At 31.6% G+C, this 17,907-nt stretch overlaps 1 protein-coding gene across 1 annotated transcript; it reads left to right on the forward strand.

Annotated features, from left to right (window-relative positions):
* Window positions 1–1,278: 1,278 nt before the first annotated feature.
* On the forward strand, window positions 1,279–1,706 carry LOC108748528. Its single transcript, XM_018486753.1, has 2 exons — window positions 1,279–1,487; window positions 1,547–1,706. The coding sequence occupies exons 1-2, from the start codon at window positions 1,279–1,281 to the stop codon at window positions 1,704–1,706; spliced, it is 369 nt and encodes a 122-aa protein (XP_018342255.1).
* Window positions 1,707–17,907: the final 16,201 nt, after the last annotated feature.

The following is a 17,907-nucleotide window of genomic DNA, read 5'->3' on the forward strand; positions in this document are numbered from 1 at the left end:
ACTGTTTGCGGAGTTGAAACAGAGACAGGTCGACCTGGACGTTGGTCATCTTCGGTGCTCTCTCGGCCTTCAGAAAACCGTTTATACCATTCGAAAACACGCGCACGAGATAGAGAATTCTCACCATAGGCCTCTTTCAACAACTTATAGCACTCAGTCGGAGTTTTTTTTAATTTAACGAGAAATTTCACATTGATCCGTTGCTCGTATTTTTCGTCACACATTGTTATCGGCACGAGAAAAAAACAAGTTCGTTTCTAACCTCTATAGAAAAAATACTACTACTGCGACAAAAACGTGTTTTCGTACTGGGATAGTAGACACTTCCAGCTATCCAACGCTGCATTCGTTTCCCATCCTACCCGTCTAGGGCGGGCCTTCTGCGCGCGCAGTCTCGTTATTTAATAGCCAGACCTCGTATTTCTATATTTTATATTTTATATGTAATGGTTATAATCTTAGCCAATTTCTTAGTCTGTTTATCTCTGATTGTAAACGCAATGACTGATTGATCTTATAGTTATTTCATAAATTTTTTCTTTGTTGTAAACATAAAAAAATAAATTTTTATACTGTATGCCGTCATGTTAAATCGTCTATTCTTTTAAAAAGTAAAATATAAAACAAATATTTTATGTAATATTCCTTTTTTTAAATAAATATTTTTGATTAATTTCGTCTGTTTCTTACTCTTAACCTCGTTAACCTCCCCTTTACATTAGTCATCTTTTCTCAGATTTAGATAATGTTCATTAAAAACAAAAAATTTTTCTATTAAAATAATGTTTGAATCAATGCACTGATTACGACGTCGCGTGCCGGCACGAACTTGTTCATTCCTATTTTACCTCCTTTCTCTCTAGTGAAAGCAAGAAAATACTTGTAAAGTCCTCGTCATAAATAATAAGAAAAAAACCTTTTCACTAAAAGTCAGTACGGCGGAGATATTGAGCCGCTGCAGCAAAAAATGATCTACAGAACAAAAAACTGTATGCTATTCATATAAGCTGCCCGCACCTTCCCCGTGCTCTCGTAACGAAAAAATGTCTCGGTCCCGATTTTCGTTGGTGTCACGGTATTCATCCCTGCCACTCTTCTCCAGTCACCGCGTGGGCGACTATGGACAGAGCCAATCAGCACGTGAGCAGCCATGGACTGAACCAATCAAAACACATTATTTAAATACCTTATTACCCACACCCTCACGTCACCGACCAATCAGAGCGTGCCATTTTCCAGATAGGGTACGCTCCCGGCGCTGGATAGGAATTTGTTTTGATGGCCCACGACTGTCCATATACTACTTTCATGATTATTGTGTATGATCAACTGCTTTTCAAATCCGTTCAACTCCAGATAGTTTTCAATCATACGGTCAATGTCATGATTGGTATAGTGCAAGTGAACTCCGCAATAATCATTATCTTTTTGGTCGATAGATTGGATCGTAAACAGCTAACACTCTTCTCTGGCTTGATCGCTGCCGCGTCGAATTTCGTAATTGGCGTCTTCTTTTACGCAAAAGTTCTATAATATTTGAACTTAGATCGCATGTCCGCGTAATTGCGGCGATACTGTTGGTATTCACCTTCAAATGCGGTCTGCTTTCCATGCAGATGATTATGATGTCCAAGATGTTCGCCACTAAAATTAAAGCTCTCGCCACGTGTCTCTGGTTGTCACTAACGGCTGCTTCTTCGTCATAGTAGCGAAAGCTTACATTTTAGTAGTCGTCACATGAAATTATGGCCATTCGATGCCTTACTTAGCATTCTTTGCAATCGTGACAATATGCATCGCTTTAATTCTTTGCTTCTCGCCTGAGACAAAAGGCAAGACCTTTGTGCAGATACAAAAGGAGCTATTAAAGTAGTCAAAAGACGAAGAATTGAACCATTTACGATTTGATCCGATATCATTGGAAGAGGTTCCTCTATTGGATACCAAGAAAGCATATTACCTCTCGTAAATTGTGCGTCTTAAAGAAAAATAATTTGGTATTATAAGAGATCAAAAATTTCTATCAGAGCTTTCCGACATTCGTTCTTAACCGGAGATTAATAGAAAAGAGGAAATTGAAAATTGCAAGCAGAAAGTCGAAGGAAATGACCTTTCAAGATGCATGATCGGACGAATTTTTGGCCAATCGTATTGAAATTGCTCGCGACGTTGATGCACGTTATAATAGGAGGGAATAATTTATGCAATATCTTCAAACGTGCTGCAAACAGATGTATCGATGTCACAGAGCCTACCCGTTTATGTCTTACTGAAGAAATAATATACTCATGTATAAATAACATTTGGCAATAGCTCGAGAAAGACATAACAACAGATCAAGATTCGTTCATGTCATGCGTTGTTTTAAACTAGTTCATAAGATCATATATTTCATATCTCATACATGTCCAAAGGATGCTTAGTGTATCATTTTTATAAATTCAGGTCAGTGTACCGGAAATCGATTTGTAAGAAAAACATATAGATTTAATGTGATAAAGTAACAAAAATATTAAAAATCGCAAAGCGTTGGAAAAGATTAGATTAGAGATGAAATCAAACATTTGTATGAATTTATCTATATATACATATCACTGTGTGAATAGTATAGAGAATTATATAGTAGAATTATACTATATATGTGTGAATGATACAAGTAGAAATGACCGATAAGGACGTGTAAATATGTTTTTGATTTTACAAATTAATCTCCTTGATAATGTAATAAATCACGTTGTTTAGTCTCTTTCGTAATAATTTTTTATTAAATAATTTTCATCGCACAGAAAGTAGATACTTTTAATGAATAATAAAATAACCGAGTGATATCTGTAACAATTCATAAAAATGGACTTTTATAAACGGAGAGATTTCCGATTTAAATTAAATTGTTTTTGGCAGCGTTTATTCAAAATAAAAAGTATCGTCATTAGTTAGAAAATCAATCATTGCAGTTCTTTTTGTTATCAGCTTGACGAAAAAAAGAGTTTATTAGATATCTAATGCCTCTACCTAGGGCAATTAGAGATAGATGGAAGAAATAGGATGAGGAGAAAGAGGACAGAAATTGCATCGCAGCAGGATCTTTTTCGTGTGGAAAGAGTCGAAGAGTTTCTCTCTCTCTCTCTCTCTCTCTCTCTCTCAATATCTGAGAACTATTATTCAGTCTTATAGAAATTGCTATTGACAGAACCATTAGAGACTAAAATTAGCTTAGCGATCCCAGATATGTCTGGCAGCCGTGGCGCGTAACGGCCACCATCTTACCGGCTCACTTATCTTACTTCCATATCTCGCATTAATACTTTCCGCCAACTCCATTTGTTTCTTTTTTGAAAAGTTTGTTCTTAAATTCGCCATCCGTCCTTGAATCAGTAAATCAGATATCAATATATTTATTATAATATCATCTATAATACTGTTTAAAGAACGAAACTGTGCAAAGGAAAAAAAAAATATTAAAAATTGCGTCACTCTAATAAAAATATATTAATTATCTTGTATTATAGAAAAAAATAATGAAGAAGAGAACATTGCGTAATAAGTAATAGATACTTATTTATTAATTTTTTGATATTCTGTCAGCAAATATAAACGCCATACACAAGAAATTTTTCCTATAAATGTCTAACTAATAATTTAAATAATAATTAAATTGTTAATATATTTTTTTAGAATTTTCTTATATGTAAAATATTAAAATAATAAAAGAAACAGGCTAAAGAGTGAAACGCTGTAAACGTTGCGCAATTTTTGTGTGTAAATTTTTTATTATATTTGTACATTTCGACTCACGTTCGAGTCATCCTCAGTAATGCTGCATACAATTATATCAATTAGTCGTAAATCCTTGGCGAAAGAATTCTACTTATCATCAGGCGTCATCATTACACATGGTTGGTAATTCCAGTGGAAGTCAAAACGAGTGTGATCGACTTTTGTTATTCCCAACTAGTGAAGTAATGCAAATTAATTATGAGTGATAATAAGATTATGAGTGATTGTTATATGACAAAAGACAAGTTTGATAACAATAACTTATTCCAAGGATCATGGTACAGAAAAACTTATAATAAAATCCGTAATATATTTGAATAAGAATCTTAAAAATCATATTGTGTTAGATTCAAACAAGCGTTCTAAGTGACAATTTTAAAGTGAGCGAAATATTAAAACAAAACAATCGGAACAAAGATTTGTAACAAGGTCAATAAAGGCTGATTTATATGATTATAAAAGTAAAGGTTGATCCATAACAAAATTACTTAGTCATGTAAATTATTATCAAGGGGATGCTGGAGTGTCGAATTTGATCAAGGTCGATGTTACAGATTTTCATTTCCAATGTATAAGATGCTTACGCCCTCTGAGTTAACGTGATCATGCAGGAAATTGGATCCATAATTATCGACAGTTTTATTCCGTTTCCTACATTCCATCTTAGCTTAGGGACGAAAACATATATTAGACTCGGTTCCATAAATGTAAGATTAACTTCAATTTTGGAAAATTTTCCAATTTTAGAATTGAAAAAATATGAACTGGGATTAAAGTTAATCTTATTTGAGGGATAATCAAGAAATATAGTTATACTATGTACACATGCAATGTAGGCTGCGTTCCAATATATATCACCAATACTAAAAATCTAATATATAAAGTACAGATTTTTAATTAATAATTATATTAGTACAAAGCCGTATTAGCACTTTTTATGTCCAATGACATTTTAGAACATAATGTATTATCAATAAATTAATAGGATATTGTATATAATTCATGTCAAAGACATGATATAATTTTTTTTGCTCTATCGAATAAAAAGAGATAAAAATTATACTAAGATATTATTGATATGTTGATTTATATGAGGATATAAGTTTGAAAAGTTTTCAGTCTGATACAGAAATGATCTTCGATAAATATCAAACTGCTATAATTTTAGAAAAGTTTGATTCTTCATTGAGTTACTGTTAAAATTTCAAACAAATGTGTACATTAGTTTCTTTGTCTCAGTCGTGTCAACTTTTGGTTCCATTATGACAATGCACCCACTCACATTTATTCAATTGCAGACGCAAAATTCTATTAATTTGTTCCTAAGCACCAGATTTGATCATCGAAATTTCTCTAGCAGTAAATTAAAAATAGTCAGCCCACGATGAACACCTCTGAAATTTGTTTATAACTAATCAAAGTATGCTGATTTACTGTGGCTTTTTATTATCTTGACGGAAAAATTTATATGTCAAAAAGTACGCCAAAACTATTCTTAAATATTCCAAAAACTATTCCTAAATACGTGGTTTGGAACACGGAAGTAATTTGGTGTAGAATTCTACTCCTATGCCAAAGTAAACCGATTCATGCCTTTGTATGCCAAACTTTGGCAAACTACGCCAGAAAATACGCCTAATTATACCCGAAAGTACGCTTAACTACGCTAAAAACTACGCCTAAGTACGCGAAATTATACCCTTTGGCGTAAAATTCTACTCCTATAGATTTACGCCTTCCTACGCGAAACTATACCCTAAGTATAAAGTTTGTTCGCATTCTTCAACATGCTTTTACTATAGCTCCTATTCACTTTAACAAGCACGTTTGAGTGAGTAGAAGCGGTTGAAGGAAGTAGCAGTATGTTGGAGCATGCGATGCGAACAAACCTATACTTTCAGGTACATTTACACTGTACTGTTTAAAGTAACATGATGATATCTTGAACTCATTTGGCATTAATTCAAGATACTATCACGTTGCTGTCATCATGATGGAATTAGAATTCCATCGTAGTATGGGTACTTCAATATTAAAACTCAACTTTGATGGCTCACTTCATATGTGAAATGCTGTGCTCTTTACATACTTTCCTAAGTGATTCTTATTTACGAGTTCATGTATCTCCGCCGTGACTCTCTATCGGAGGAGATGCATATTACTCATGTGGATGAGTAAAAGTATTTCCACGTAAAATGGCGTAGAATGGCTTACTTTGTTACAAATGGAAAAATTAAAAGATAAATATTGTACTTTGGCATAGTTTGGCGTAGAAATATGTACTTCAGGAAACGATTTTTTCGTACAACCGCATAACTTGGCGTAGATACTTATTTCTGTGTTCAACTATTCGATTGTAGAATGATTCTGCGTAGAAAGACGTAGAATGGCATACTTTCTCCGAAAAAATAAAAACCAGTTTAGAGGAGTTCGGCATAGAAACGCGTAGTTCAGGATGTAATGCTCATTAGTTGCGCGTACTTTGACGTACTTTCTTTGCCTAACTATGTCCAAGTGCGCTATTTTATACTTGTATTTTTCACGTAAAAACGCGTAGTTTGATATAATTACTTCTGTACCCAATTATCAGACTGTAGAGTGTAATTCCGCGTAAAAAAGCGTACAATGGCATACCACGGGATCAAAGATGCACCAAGCGCATACCTTTGATGTATTTACGCGTATTAAATGTTTTATCAAAAAGACATTATTTTATGTCAATCCTTTCTTGAAACACTACGAAAGAATAAAAATTAGTTTGGTGTAGTTAGGCATAGAAACGCTTAGGAAATAATGATTCAGGAAGTAATTATTATTAGTTGCGCGTACTTTGACGTTTTCTATTCCTAACTAGGTCTAAGTACGTCATTTTACATCTTTCGTACAGCTTGGCGTAGTTATTTCTATGTTTAACAATGCGATTTTACTGGTATAGACATTTTTTCGCCAGGATATAGTTAGCCAGCCCACGATTAACGCCTCTGGCAATAAATTAAAAATAGTCAGCTACGATAAACGCCTCTGATATTTGTTTATAGGCTATAATAAAAGTACGGAGAATAGGATAACGATCGGTGGTGATTGGTCCACTAAATTGAGGGAAAAGTGGAAGTTACATACTCATGTGTACTATCAGTGCACATCATTTACATAGCCGTTTATACTGTTTCGTGAGTTTGTGTGCGTCAGAGCCGTCAGAGGTGAGTGGTTTGTTTATTGGTCATTTTATTTGACGAGTCATTTAGATGAGAAGAAGGAGAGATGAGTAGTGAGTGGATTGCAGTGGAATTATATATTCTCTTAATGAAATAAAAATGTAAATTTTCTGTGTAGTCATTATAACTTAACCTATTTGTTTTTTGACATATTAGAGCTACAATGTCTAAGTGTGTAGCAGATTATTGCACAAATTTTGCCAAAAAAGGCAAATTATAAAATGTGTCGTTTTCTATGAGACCTAGAAAGAAGAAAAATTTTGATTAAAAATACAGGATGACAAGACTGGATTCCGTCTAATTCGGTGTTATGTGAGGTTAGAGTTTATTATTATAATTTTTTAATATAAATAAATTATTAAACGATGTATATTATAACAAAAAAGTAATAATAATAGGCTTAAAGATTAAATCTAATGATGTATGAATGCCAATGTGGATCAATATAGGATATCGGTGTGATATTTTTCTTGGCATCTTTTATCTTATCTTAGAAAATTGGCACAATTATTGGATTAGGGTATTATTGTTATCACATTGATAATGTATTATTGTTATCACATCCAATGTTTCATGTTAAAAATTTTGATAATATTATTAACATCCTGTTAAATAATGGTTATCCGCGTAGTTTCTATCCTCTCAACAATTAGGAAGAGATTGCATACAAAATTTCAACAATTAAATTCTCAAGATAAATGTGAATCTACATCTGATAAAAATATTAAACAAAGGTTCTTTACGGTATTATTTATTTCGTTTATTACTGAAAAAAATAAAAAATTTCATAAAAAACATTCCTGGTGTGAGTATAGCGTATAGAGGTATCAACAAATCAAATAAATACATTAAGTTTTGAAAAATCCACTGCTTATGTCATTTAATTCGGATGTAATCTATAGAATAGACTAGAGTTTTTTTATGCACCATTCAATATTACTCTAATAAAAAGATGAGTGAGTATTATTAGATGAAAATACATATTGTGTAGTGAAGAAAAATCTGGAAAAGATGATTGAAAAAAGATTCAACAACTTAATTAAAATATAGGAGAAAAAAATACATTTCCAAAATAGAATCATTCCATTTGCTATCTAGTAATGTCACTTTTCTTAAGGTTTATGTCCTTCCTAAAATTCATAAGGAAAACATGTAGAATCATAGTTTCATCAATTAACACAGCTTTATTTTTATTTGCAAAATTTCTGAAGAGAATCATACCTGATAATACCCCCAAAGCGCGGGGATACATTAATAATAGCTTCGAATTATATGGAAGGCTTTCTGGAATAATATTAGGGGATTTAGATGTGCTTGTTTCATTAGATAACACCTCATTGTTTACGAACATTCCGTTAGATCTGGTGAGATTAGATATAGTATTAGAGTATTAGATATAGAAAGAAGATGGGTATACATAAAGAAAATTTAAATTTTTAAAGGCAATAGAATTTGTTTTACATCCACTTACTTTATATTTAATAACACAATACATAAACAGACATTTAGTATCCCAATGGGTTCCCCTCTTTCACCAATTATTGCAGATATTGTCATGCAAGATTTGAAAAATAGCATACTGAGCACACTGGATCTGCCAATACATTTTTGATATGTCGATGATATATTTTTGGACATCTCACTATCAAGATCCACAAATGAAATTATTATAAACTGATTCCACAAAGACACTTTTTTGAGACGTTACATATCATATTATATAAAAACCATCGACAATGCCACAAAGTAAGAACCATTTATAATTTAATTGATTATACGGTTTTACTGTCTCACCCATCTATTTATCAGAATGGTGCATAAAATTGTTGTTGGATAATGGTTTTCCTATAGATCTCATTTTCAATTCGATTAATAATAAGATCAAAAATATTGCAGTTAATAAATCAAAATTTTTAAATCATGGTAAAAAAACTGATGATAATAGGAATATAATAAAAAGATCTCTTAGTTATTCTATATGTAGAAGATTTTTCAAAATCAATCACATTAATACTTAATAAACAAATGACTACTTTTGGGTTCAGATTGATTAACACTTTAAACAAGTTAAAAATATCAAAGTACGAAAATATGTTACAGAACTATCTCGAAAAAAATATGTAATATATAAAATTAATTGTAAAAACTGCGATGCTACATATGTAGGCCAATCAAAAAGACAATTGAAAACAAGAATAAAGAAAATACATTAATAATTTAAAATTAGACTCTTCAAAACATTCAGTAATTTCTGAACACATAATAGAACATAATCATAATTTTGATTGGGAAAACACAAAAGCTTTAGATATTGAATATAATTATCACAAAAGGTTAATATTAGAAATAATATATATAAAAGAACAAAAACCGATATTAATCGAATTAAAAACATTGAATTACTTAATATTTTTTATTTCGACATATTAAAAGAAAGGGTATAGCAGGATAAGGAGGTAATTTCAGGCCCCAGCATGTAATTGATCGCTACAGGGGACAAAATTAACACATTGATGAAAAAATATTTTCTGCAAAGTTTCATCCCAAAAGAGCTATACCGTTTCGAAATATCGAACAAAATGTGATTTTTCATTAATACTTTTTTTCTCCGTTAAATCTAAACGGATCTTTACAAAAAAAATCATAGATATAAAGGATATCAAAAAGATTAGAGTAAGAATTTTTTTGTCATTCTTGGCTCAAAATTCTGTTTTTAAAAAATTCAAGAATTTTCGAAATTGCATTTTTTAACATATATGATATGAGTGTTTTACCACTTTTAAAATAATTCAGCAGCTAAACCTTATCATAAATTATATTCGTGATTTTTTCAGATTTTTAGATTTGATGGAACAAAAAAAAATTTAAAACCGTTTTTTCGCCATTTTCCAACATAAAATATATTAGTTAATATATTTTAAATAGTTCTTAAATGTAATTTTACTTACCTTCGATCGCACTTCTACAGACAATAGTTTAAAACTGTAATATATAGAATTCGTGTAGGTTAAACAACGAAAATTCCATTTTTTCTTTTTCAGAAAAATTAATTTAACTGATTTCAACATTTATTACATTTTTTTTTAAAGCAAAGACCAATTTCTAACTTTGTTAAGCACATAAACATGATAAACTTGTCTTACTCTAGTGTATTAGCTAACAATAGTTGTTGAAAAATGTATCAGAAATAGCAAAAAAAATCTTTATTAATAAAAGAATAAAATATTACCTCGTAGATAATTGCTCTTCCATAATCAATGAATATTGGAATAAGTGCTATAATCTGACTGACAATTAGTGTCGGTATTAAATGAAAATCCTCAATAGAAACTGAAAAGTATAATTTGAAAAATTTAAATAGCAAAATATTGTTAACTCTCGTGTTTAAATAACTTTGAACACAATTGCAAGACCTTCAAGAAAACAAATAAAGTAGACTACCTCAAATGTCACGGGGACGTTTTCAGTCAATTTGCGCAGGTGACAATTGAAAGAGATTACTGTACATTCATTTACCTTATACAGTATGCTTGATATCAAAAGCTTGATGACAAAAAGGTATCGTAATGCGACTTTTAGTCAATTTATATTAGCTGTCACGAATATTTTTGTTCGATGCAAACGAATGACAATATAAAAAGGTCGATGTTTTTGGATTGAAATCGAAATGTATCAGTATTCACATCTATTATCATTCTTACTCCTTACTTTATTACTGTTTTGTCGTAGCGCGCGACGCTCGGTCTCATGGACGACATTAGTTTGAAATTGTTAAGTTTTTGACCTGTGTCTTTCATTATATTTAAAAGTATTCTGTTACTAATATTATAAGGTACTATTATTCATAATAGTATATTCATAACTTTATTATTCATATATTATGAATAATAAACTAATATATTTTATGTCGGAAAATGGAGAAAAACCGGTTTTAATTTTTTTTTTGGTATGTTCCACCAAATCTAAAAATCTGAAAAAAATCACGAATATAATTTATGATAAGATTTAGCTGCTGAATTATTTTAAAAGTGGTAAAACACTCATATCATATAAAAAATGCAATTTCAAAAATTCTTGAATTTTTTAAAAACAGAATTTTGAGCCAAGAATGACAAAAAAATTCTTACTCTAATCTTTTTGATATCCTTTATAATGATTTTTTTTGTAAAGATCCGTTTAGATTTAACGGAGAAAAAAATATTAATGAAAAATCACATTTTGTTCAATATCTCGAAATGGTATGGCTCTTTTGGTATGAAACTTTGCACAAAATATTCTTTCATTAGTGTGTTAATTTTGTTCCCTGTAGCAATCGATTACGTGCTGGGGCCTGAAATCACCTTATCCTGCTATACCTGCTATAGTTTCTTAAAAGTACAGTTAGTTTGAAGGAATGAAAAAAAGTTCACAAGTAATAACAAATAGAAAACCTTATGTTTTCCCATCAGTCATAATTGTAGGCTTATATATTCTCGATTATCCGTAGGAATCGTCAGACATAACGTCATTGTTAAAACTAATATAATGAATATTGTTCATCAGTATTTACATATTTTTTTATAAAAATTTTTGAGGAAATCGTCGCACCATTATGTAAGTATTGGTTGTATAGTTTTTAGAATTAGAAATTCCTACGAATTTATATATATCTTGATCTAGATAAATCAATTGTGAAGAAATTCTTATAATATACATTATGGGACTAAACGTAATTCTTGCCGTTAAACGAGTAATTGGTTTTGCATTTTTAATTTAGACGTCTTTTGAAGATCTGTCATGGTTTACTAGTATTTATCATCAATAATTAACATGAGATTTTTCTTTAATTTAAAATAGTTGTAAAGCGAAAGAAATATGTTAACATATTTATTATTATATATACCCAGGAAGGCTCTGTGTAGCCGAAACGTTTATATTATATAATTTATATATTAATATTTATATTGATATATTAAATTTATATTAAATATATTAACAAAGCATTATATTGCTTCTTATTTGGTCGCTGATTTTTTAATTGTATTGATTTTATACTGATTTTTAATTGTATACTGATATTTTATTGTATTTTGTATTACAAACTTCGAGCACTTATTTATATTCTTGTTTTAGTATGTTAATTTGCGTTAATATTTGTATTTTATTTGACATATATGCATGTGTCACTTGTTTTGATTTGTCATATGACTGTAATTTCTATTTTGATTTCTATTGTACTATAATATATTATCGTGAAATATAATACCTTGGTAATTAATTTATGTGTATTCGAGATAAATTATTTTATTAATTTCCCTTTTTATGATTCATCATTGACTGATTCTTATAATTCATCATTGATTTTGTGTGCGTGCGTGTGTGCGCGCGCGCGCGCGCGTGTGTGTCTGTGTGTGTTTACTTATGCACATAATGTTTTTGTTTAATTTTATCCAAATTGATTTCTTCGAAACACCGATATATGAATACGAAGAAGAGGGAAGACGAAAATGAAGATATTATAGATAGAAAACGTAATTATATATTGATTTATTACTTTGCATAATTCTGTGGTCATTGATGTTTTGGATTTAAATTGAAAAATTGTATATACTATAATAAAGTACTTTATACCTAACAAAAAAATTATAATATAAAATAAATATACTCTTAAAAAGGTTAGTTAATACTCCTAAAATCTTATTTTTAAGCTCATTCATTTTCATACTATAATATAACTTTTAAACAAATTTTACTTTATTCTATTTGATTTACCTCTGTTGTTTATCATCCATCTTTAATTTATTCATTATAAAATCAATCTCTCTCCCTTTGCGTTTAACAAAATATTTACTTTGCAATTGTTGGAAATTTTTTTCGCGCTGATTAAATTATATTTTAAGATCTAGAGGAATGGTTTTATTTTAACAAACATTCATAAAACGGTTGCATTCTGTTGAATGCACCTATTGTTATATTGTTACGTCCGGCGGACTCGCACGACTCTTTTCTTTCATAGAGATCTGGAATTCGTCGAAACACTAAAATTTTATCTTTTTTCCTTTTTTTTCCTCTATCTTAAAAACTAAAACAAGGAATTTGGTATCTCCTCGTGAATGTCGCTCCGAGATAAAAATCAATAATAAATACGTATGGAAAGCGTAAGACCGGCGCCAAGATTAGCGGTCAAGTCGCGGACAATTCTCGCGAATCCGTAATTATAAAATTTAAGAAACGGCACGCGACGTTCAGGGGTAGATTCTGGATGGTCCCGTGGCGACAATGCATGCTCGCCTTCTCGTCGCCCAAGACGTTTTCCCATAAATCTTAAGATCATAAAATTTTGGAGGACACTTTCCCATGCTACAGATTGCTGTCAACATCCTTTCTTCCCCCAAAATCTTGACCAATCCAAGAGCAAAGGAAAATCCTACTACCAGCCAACGAAACCTATTCCACCAATCCAAATTTGAGTAATCTGGGGCGATTAGTATAAAAATCGCGGTTCCGCAGCCCTCGTCGCAGATTTTTCTCTAAGTTCTCAAGTTACACTTGTCTCCCGATTTTCAAAAAAGGTTCCCGATAGAGTCACTGAGTTGGTCGCGATACTCAAAAGGTTCCATCCGATTTTCGAAGTCCTCTTTCTCCAGTAGAGTCAGTGTTAAAGAAACATCACCAGCCTTGCACATCCTGGCCGGAGGACCTCCAACGATAAGCATCTCAGTAGTAAGTCAGTATATCTCTATTCTCTCCTTCTTCGCTTTATCTTTTGGTAATTTATTTTAATATTTTATTATATTTTTTTTATTATTCATTTGTTTTATTTTATTTTTATTCTTTCTTTCTTTCTTTCTCCCTTTTGACCTCCTATAAGAAAATGAAAACATTGCAGTCCGTTCACGTTATAATTTCAATCTGTCGCCGTCGCCGCACGATAATTGTTCGCCTCCTGTCGACCGGTCGTTCATGTCCGCTAACACTATCATCATCCGAGGAAAATTAGGCCAAACTCTCTCAAATCCATTCGCCAAAACTTCCTTCTCTTTTTATTCTCTCGTTATTCTCTCTGTAACTCCTCCCTTCCATTCTGCCACGATACTCTATACACACACACACACACACACACACACACACACACACACACACTCTCACACATCCATAAATGCGTACATATAACTCAGAATAGCGAACTAAAAATTGTATTATTTTTTTTTTATTTACTTGACAAAATTGTATTAATTTTTTATTCAAAAAATGTATCACTCAAATTTGCTTTTTTAAAATTATATCATTATTAAATTAACTTCTCAGTAGTCTTTATTTAAATATAACCTCTCCTCGTATTATTAAGCTCTCCTGCGATTGCATTTCGCCCTCTCCCCGGTCACTTGGATTAAGTTCCGTGACCGAAAGCCAGGGCATACGGCCGTACTGGCGCAGCTGGCGTTAAAGTGCGCCCCTCTCGGCGCACTGACGCAGTTTGGACCCTTTTTAAAAGTACGTCCGACTCCGTTTAGCGGAGTACGAGCAGAGGTTTCCACTTCGTCCTTCGTTCAACCCCCGGCTCGTTAGGAGCCTCAGGACGAAGCGAAGCGCCTCCCGATTTGCATCGGTCCTTCTCCACGTCTCCCTTGCGGTCCGGAGCCCGGACACGACCAAATCGGTCTAACAATTCGGTTCCTTGTTACGTTCACCCCCTCAGCTCCGCATGCACACGGAACTTGGACATAACAATCATTAAAATATAATCAAAAAGTTATTGGTCATACACTTAAAAATTTAAATTAAAAACCGAATTACCTATATATACACGATATAGTTAATACTAAAACTTTTACGTGGCTAGACATAAAGTAACGATAAAAATAAATAACGATAAACTAGTAAAATCGTTACCAATACCTCAAAAATATAACTGCGTTAACATGAACGTTACTCAGAAGAAAATGTAACGTCGTTACTCATTCGTTACCAAAAAAAGTAACTTGTAACGGTAATGACGTTACAAGTAACGCATTACCGTGCTAACCTCCTGTTTAGATAAAACGGAATAATGAAATCGCTGTAAAACATTTGTATAAAAATATACCGATTCTTATTCCCCTTGATTGTCAGTAAATAGTCGAAAAAGGTTTGTGAAGTGAAAATAAACTACGCATGCATATTGAATAAAAACTAGTAAACGCACTTTACGTACCTTTTACAATTATTTATTATAAAGGGTGTCCCAAAATTAACGCAAGATTTGAATTTGCCGCCATTTGTGCAGTAAAGTGTTGGCAACCCAAAAAAAAAAACAATTTAACAGCTGACAGTTTAGGGTTAGTGAAAATGAAGCGTGAAAATGGATTATTGAACATCAACAAATGGATGCTGATTTTTCGAGCAAAATCATCCTAAGCGATGAAGCACATTTTCACCTTGATGGCTTTGTTAATCGCCAAAATCGCCCCCTAGATCGTGTGATTTAACACCATTAGATTTCTTTTTATGGGGTTATTTGAAATCACAGGTCTATGTCAAGAAGTCCACAATCACCCGTGCATTAAAGGAGGATATTCAACGCTGCATCAACGAAATTTAGCCACATTTATGCAAAATGGTCATGGAAAATTTCGACAAACGAGTGCGTATGTGCATGCAAAGCCGTGGAGGCCATTTGCCCGATGTGTTATTCCACAAATAACCCTATCCTATGTACTTTATGATTCAATAAAAAAATAACAATCAAAAGACTAAAAACTGTGTTTTCTATTTAATTCAAATCTTGCGTTAATTTTGGGACACCCTTTATTAAGGCGAGATAAGGACAGTTTCGGCTCATTTTTACAAGTGTTTTACAGCAATCTCATTTTTCCATTTTATTCAAATTGTTTTGTCTTTATTTACAAATGACATTATTAATGACATATTTAAGAAAAATTAACCTGTCATTAATGACATATTTTTCGCTTATAACTTCATGAATCAATATGGTTACGGTGAATACTCAAGAGCCTTAATATTATATACAATATATACAAATCACAAATATCAACAATACCATCGAGTCCATCCTTGTATTATTCAGAATTACTCTCGCTATTGCACTTAACTAATTGGACCATTAAATTATACATTACATTTTAATTAGAAGCTATCATACTATTCGTATTCAAATAATATATGTCTCCACCTCTCCGTGTAAATTTGTATTCACTGTGAATCAAAAGATAATTTGTTCCTATCACCGGTCCTTTAATCATAGTAATACGTAATATATCGAGGATAAAAATCGCCCAGCTTATAACTGATGCTGTACTCAAAAACCGTTTTTTTTAAACCCTTGAAAAGGAGTTTCTAATCGTGACTAATGGTTAAGGGAAAAGGACAAAAAAGATTTAAGCTTTATAATTGGCGTTTGATCTGACTTATGAAAGCGCTCTGTGCCAAACGGTCGCTGCCTCATAATCAATCGAAGCTCTCAATGATTAATAGACGAAAGATAATGAAAAATGATCGACTTAAAGTTGACGCGCGCGAATTCTCATAATTACTTCGAGATTATCACTTTTCCGAACATTATCGTTAATGATCGCGATCATTCGCGGCTGTAATAATATAGTTAAATGAAAGTAAATCGAAATATTCCACGATGCAAACATTTCACAGGAATCTGGAGAGAGAGAGGAGGGGGAGGAGGAGGGAGGAGAAAGGGGGGAGAGAGAGAGAGAGAGAGAGAGACCTACCTACATATTCAATTACATTTTAACAGTTATGAAAATTCTATGTACAATCCATTCTGAAATTATTACTCCTTGATTTCATTGTACCGTAACTTCCGCAATTCCAAGATAGCAAATGGATAAAATAAAAAAAAAAGATTGAATGATACACGGCAAGAACGAGTTTGTTAGAATGTCTCAATATTTAAATAGACATCTAAAAATTTTAATACTCATCTGAAAATAAGATAATTATTTATAATACAATAAGGCCTTTTCCAAATTTGAATTTTTTTCTTGCAATCTTGATAAAAAACTGTTGCGATTCTGACAGTGATAATCAACCGGCGGAAGTCAAAAAATGTGTGATTTATCTATTTTTTAAAATTATTTATTTCTAGTATAACTTTTTGCATTTTCCGACATTACTTTCTAATAGGTTTTAAAAAGATTTTAGTTTTAAACACAACTAATATAGTAATTAATTATGTCTATTTCATATAAATCATTGTGGTTTAATTTATTATCAAGTTTATTAAATCTTTGCTTTACTAGATATATGATAAATCTATTGTATAACATTCTAAAAATAATGAAACTAAGAAGATTAAACACATTCTTACGTAAGATAAAGTGTGTAATGAATATATTTATAATTCTCTGCTTTAAAGATAAAAATTTCTGCTTTAAAAACACAACGATTAGATAAGAACAAAATTTGTGTTTTTAAGAGAAGAACATGCTATAAAATTCTGTCGAATATTTTATTAATGAGGCTTGTACCATATATGCAGGTGAGATAATTGGAGATCATCAATGCGGCTTTAGGAGAAATAGATCGACTGCGGACCAAATCTTTACTATTCGGCAAATCTTGGAGAAAAAATGGGAATTCGACCAATCGGTACATCAACTTTACATTGATTTTAAAAAAGCGTATGATTCGATAAAACGGGAGAAAATGTATGAATAATGTATGAAAATGTATGATAAAATTTGTATTTGTATGATAAAAATTGTATGAAAATGTATGAAAATGTATGATAAAATTTTTGAACAGGTTAGCAATTTTAAGTATTTAGGATCGATTTTAAACCAAACTAATGAAATAAGAGAAGAGCTCAAGAGAAGAATTAATTTGGGGAATGCGTGCTTCTATTCGGTTAAGAAACTACTCGGTTCGCGGATATTGTCTAGGCGCTTAAAAATTAGAATTTACAGAACGATTATTTTAC

Source organism: Trachymyrmex septentrionalis, unplaced genomic scaffold, assembly GCF_001594115.1.
Source record: "Trachymyrmex septentrionalis isolate Tsep2-gDNA-1 unplaced genomic scaffold, Tsep1.0 scaffold23, whole genome shotgun sequence".
NCBI classification, from domain to species: domain Eukaryota; kingdom Metazoa; phylum Arthropoda; class Insecta; order Hymenoptera; family Formicidae; genus Trachymyrmex; species Trachymyrmex septentrionalis.

Bases quoted from the DNA above. Each gene is read 5' to 3' on its own strand.
- LOC108748528 (XM_018486753.1), top strand. From the start codon at position 1,279: ATGGCCCACGACTGTCCATATACTACTTTCATGATTATTGTGTATGAT. The intron at 1,488-1,546 runs GTCGAATTTCGT...ATTTGAACTTAG, and splicing joins TCTGGCTTGATCGCTGCCGC to ATCGCATGTCCGCGTAATTG.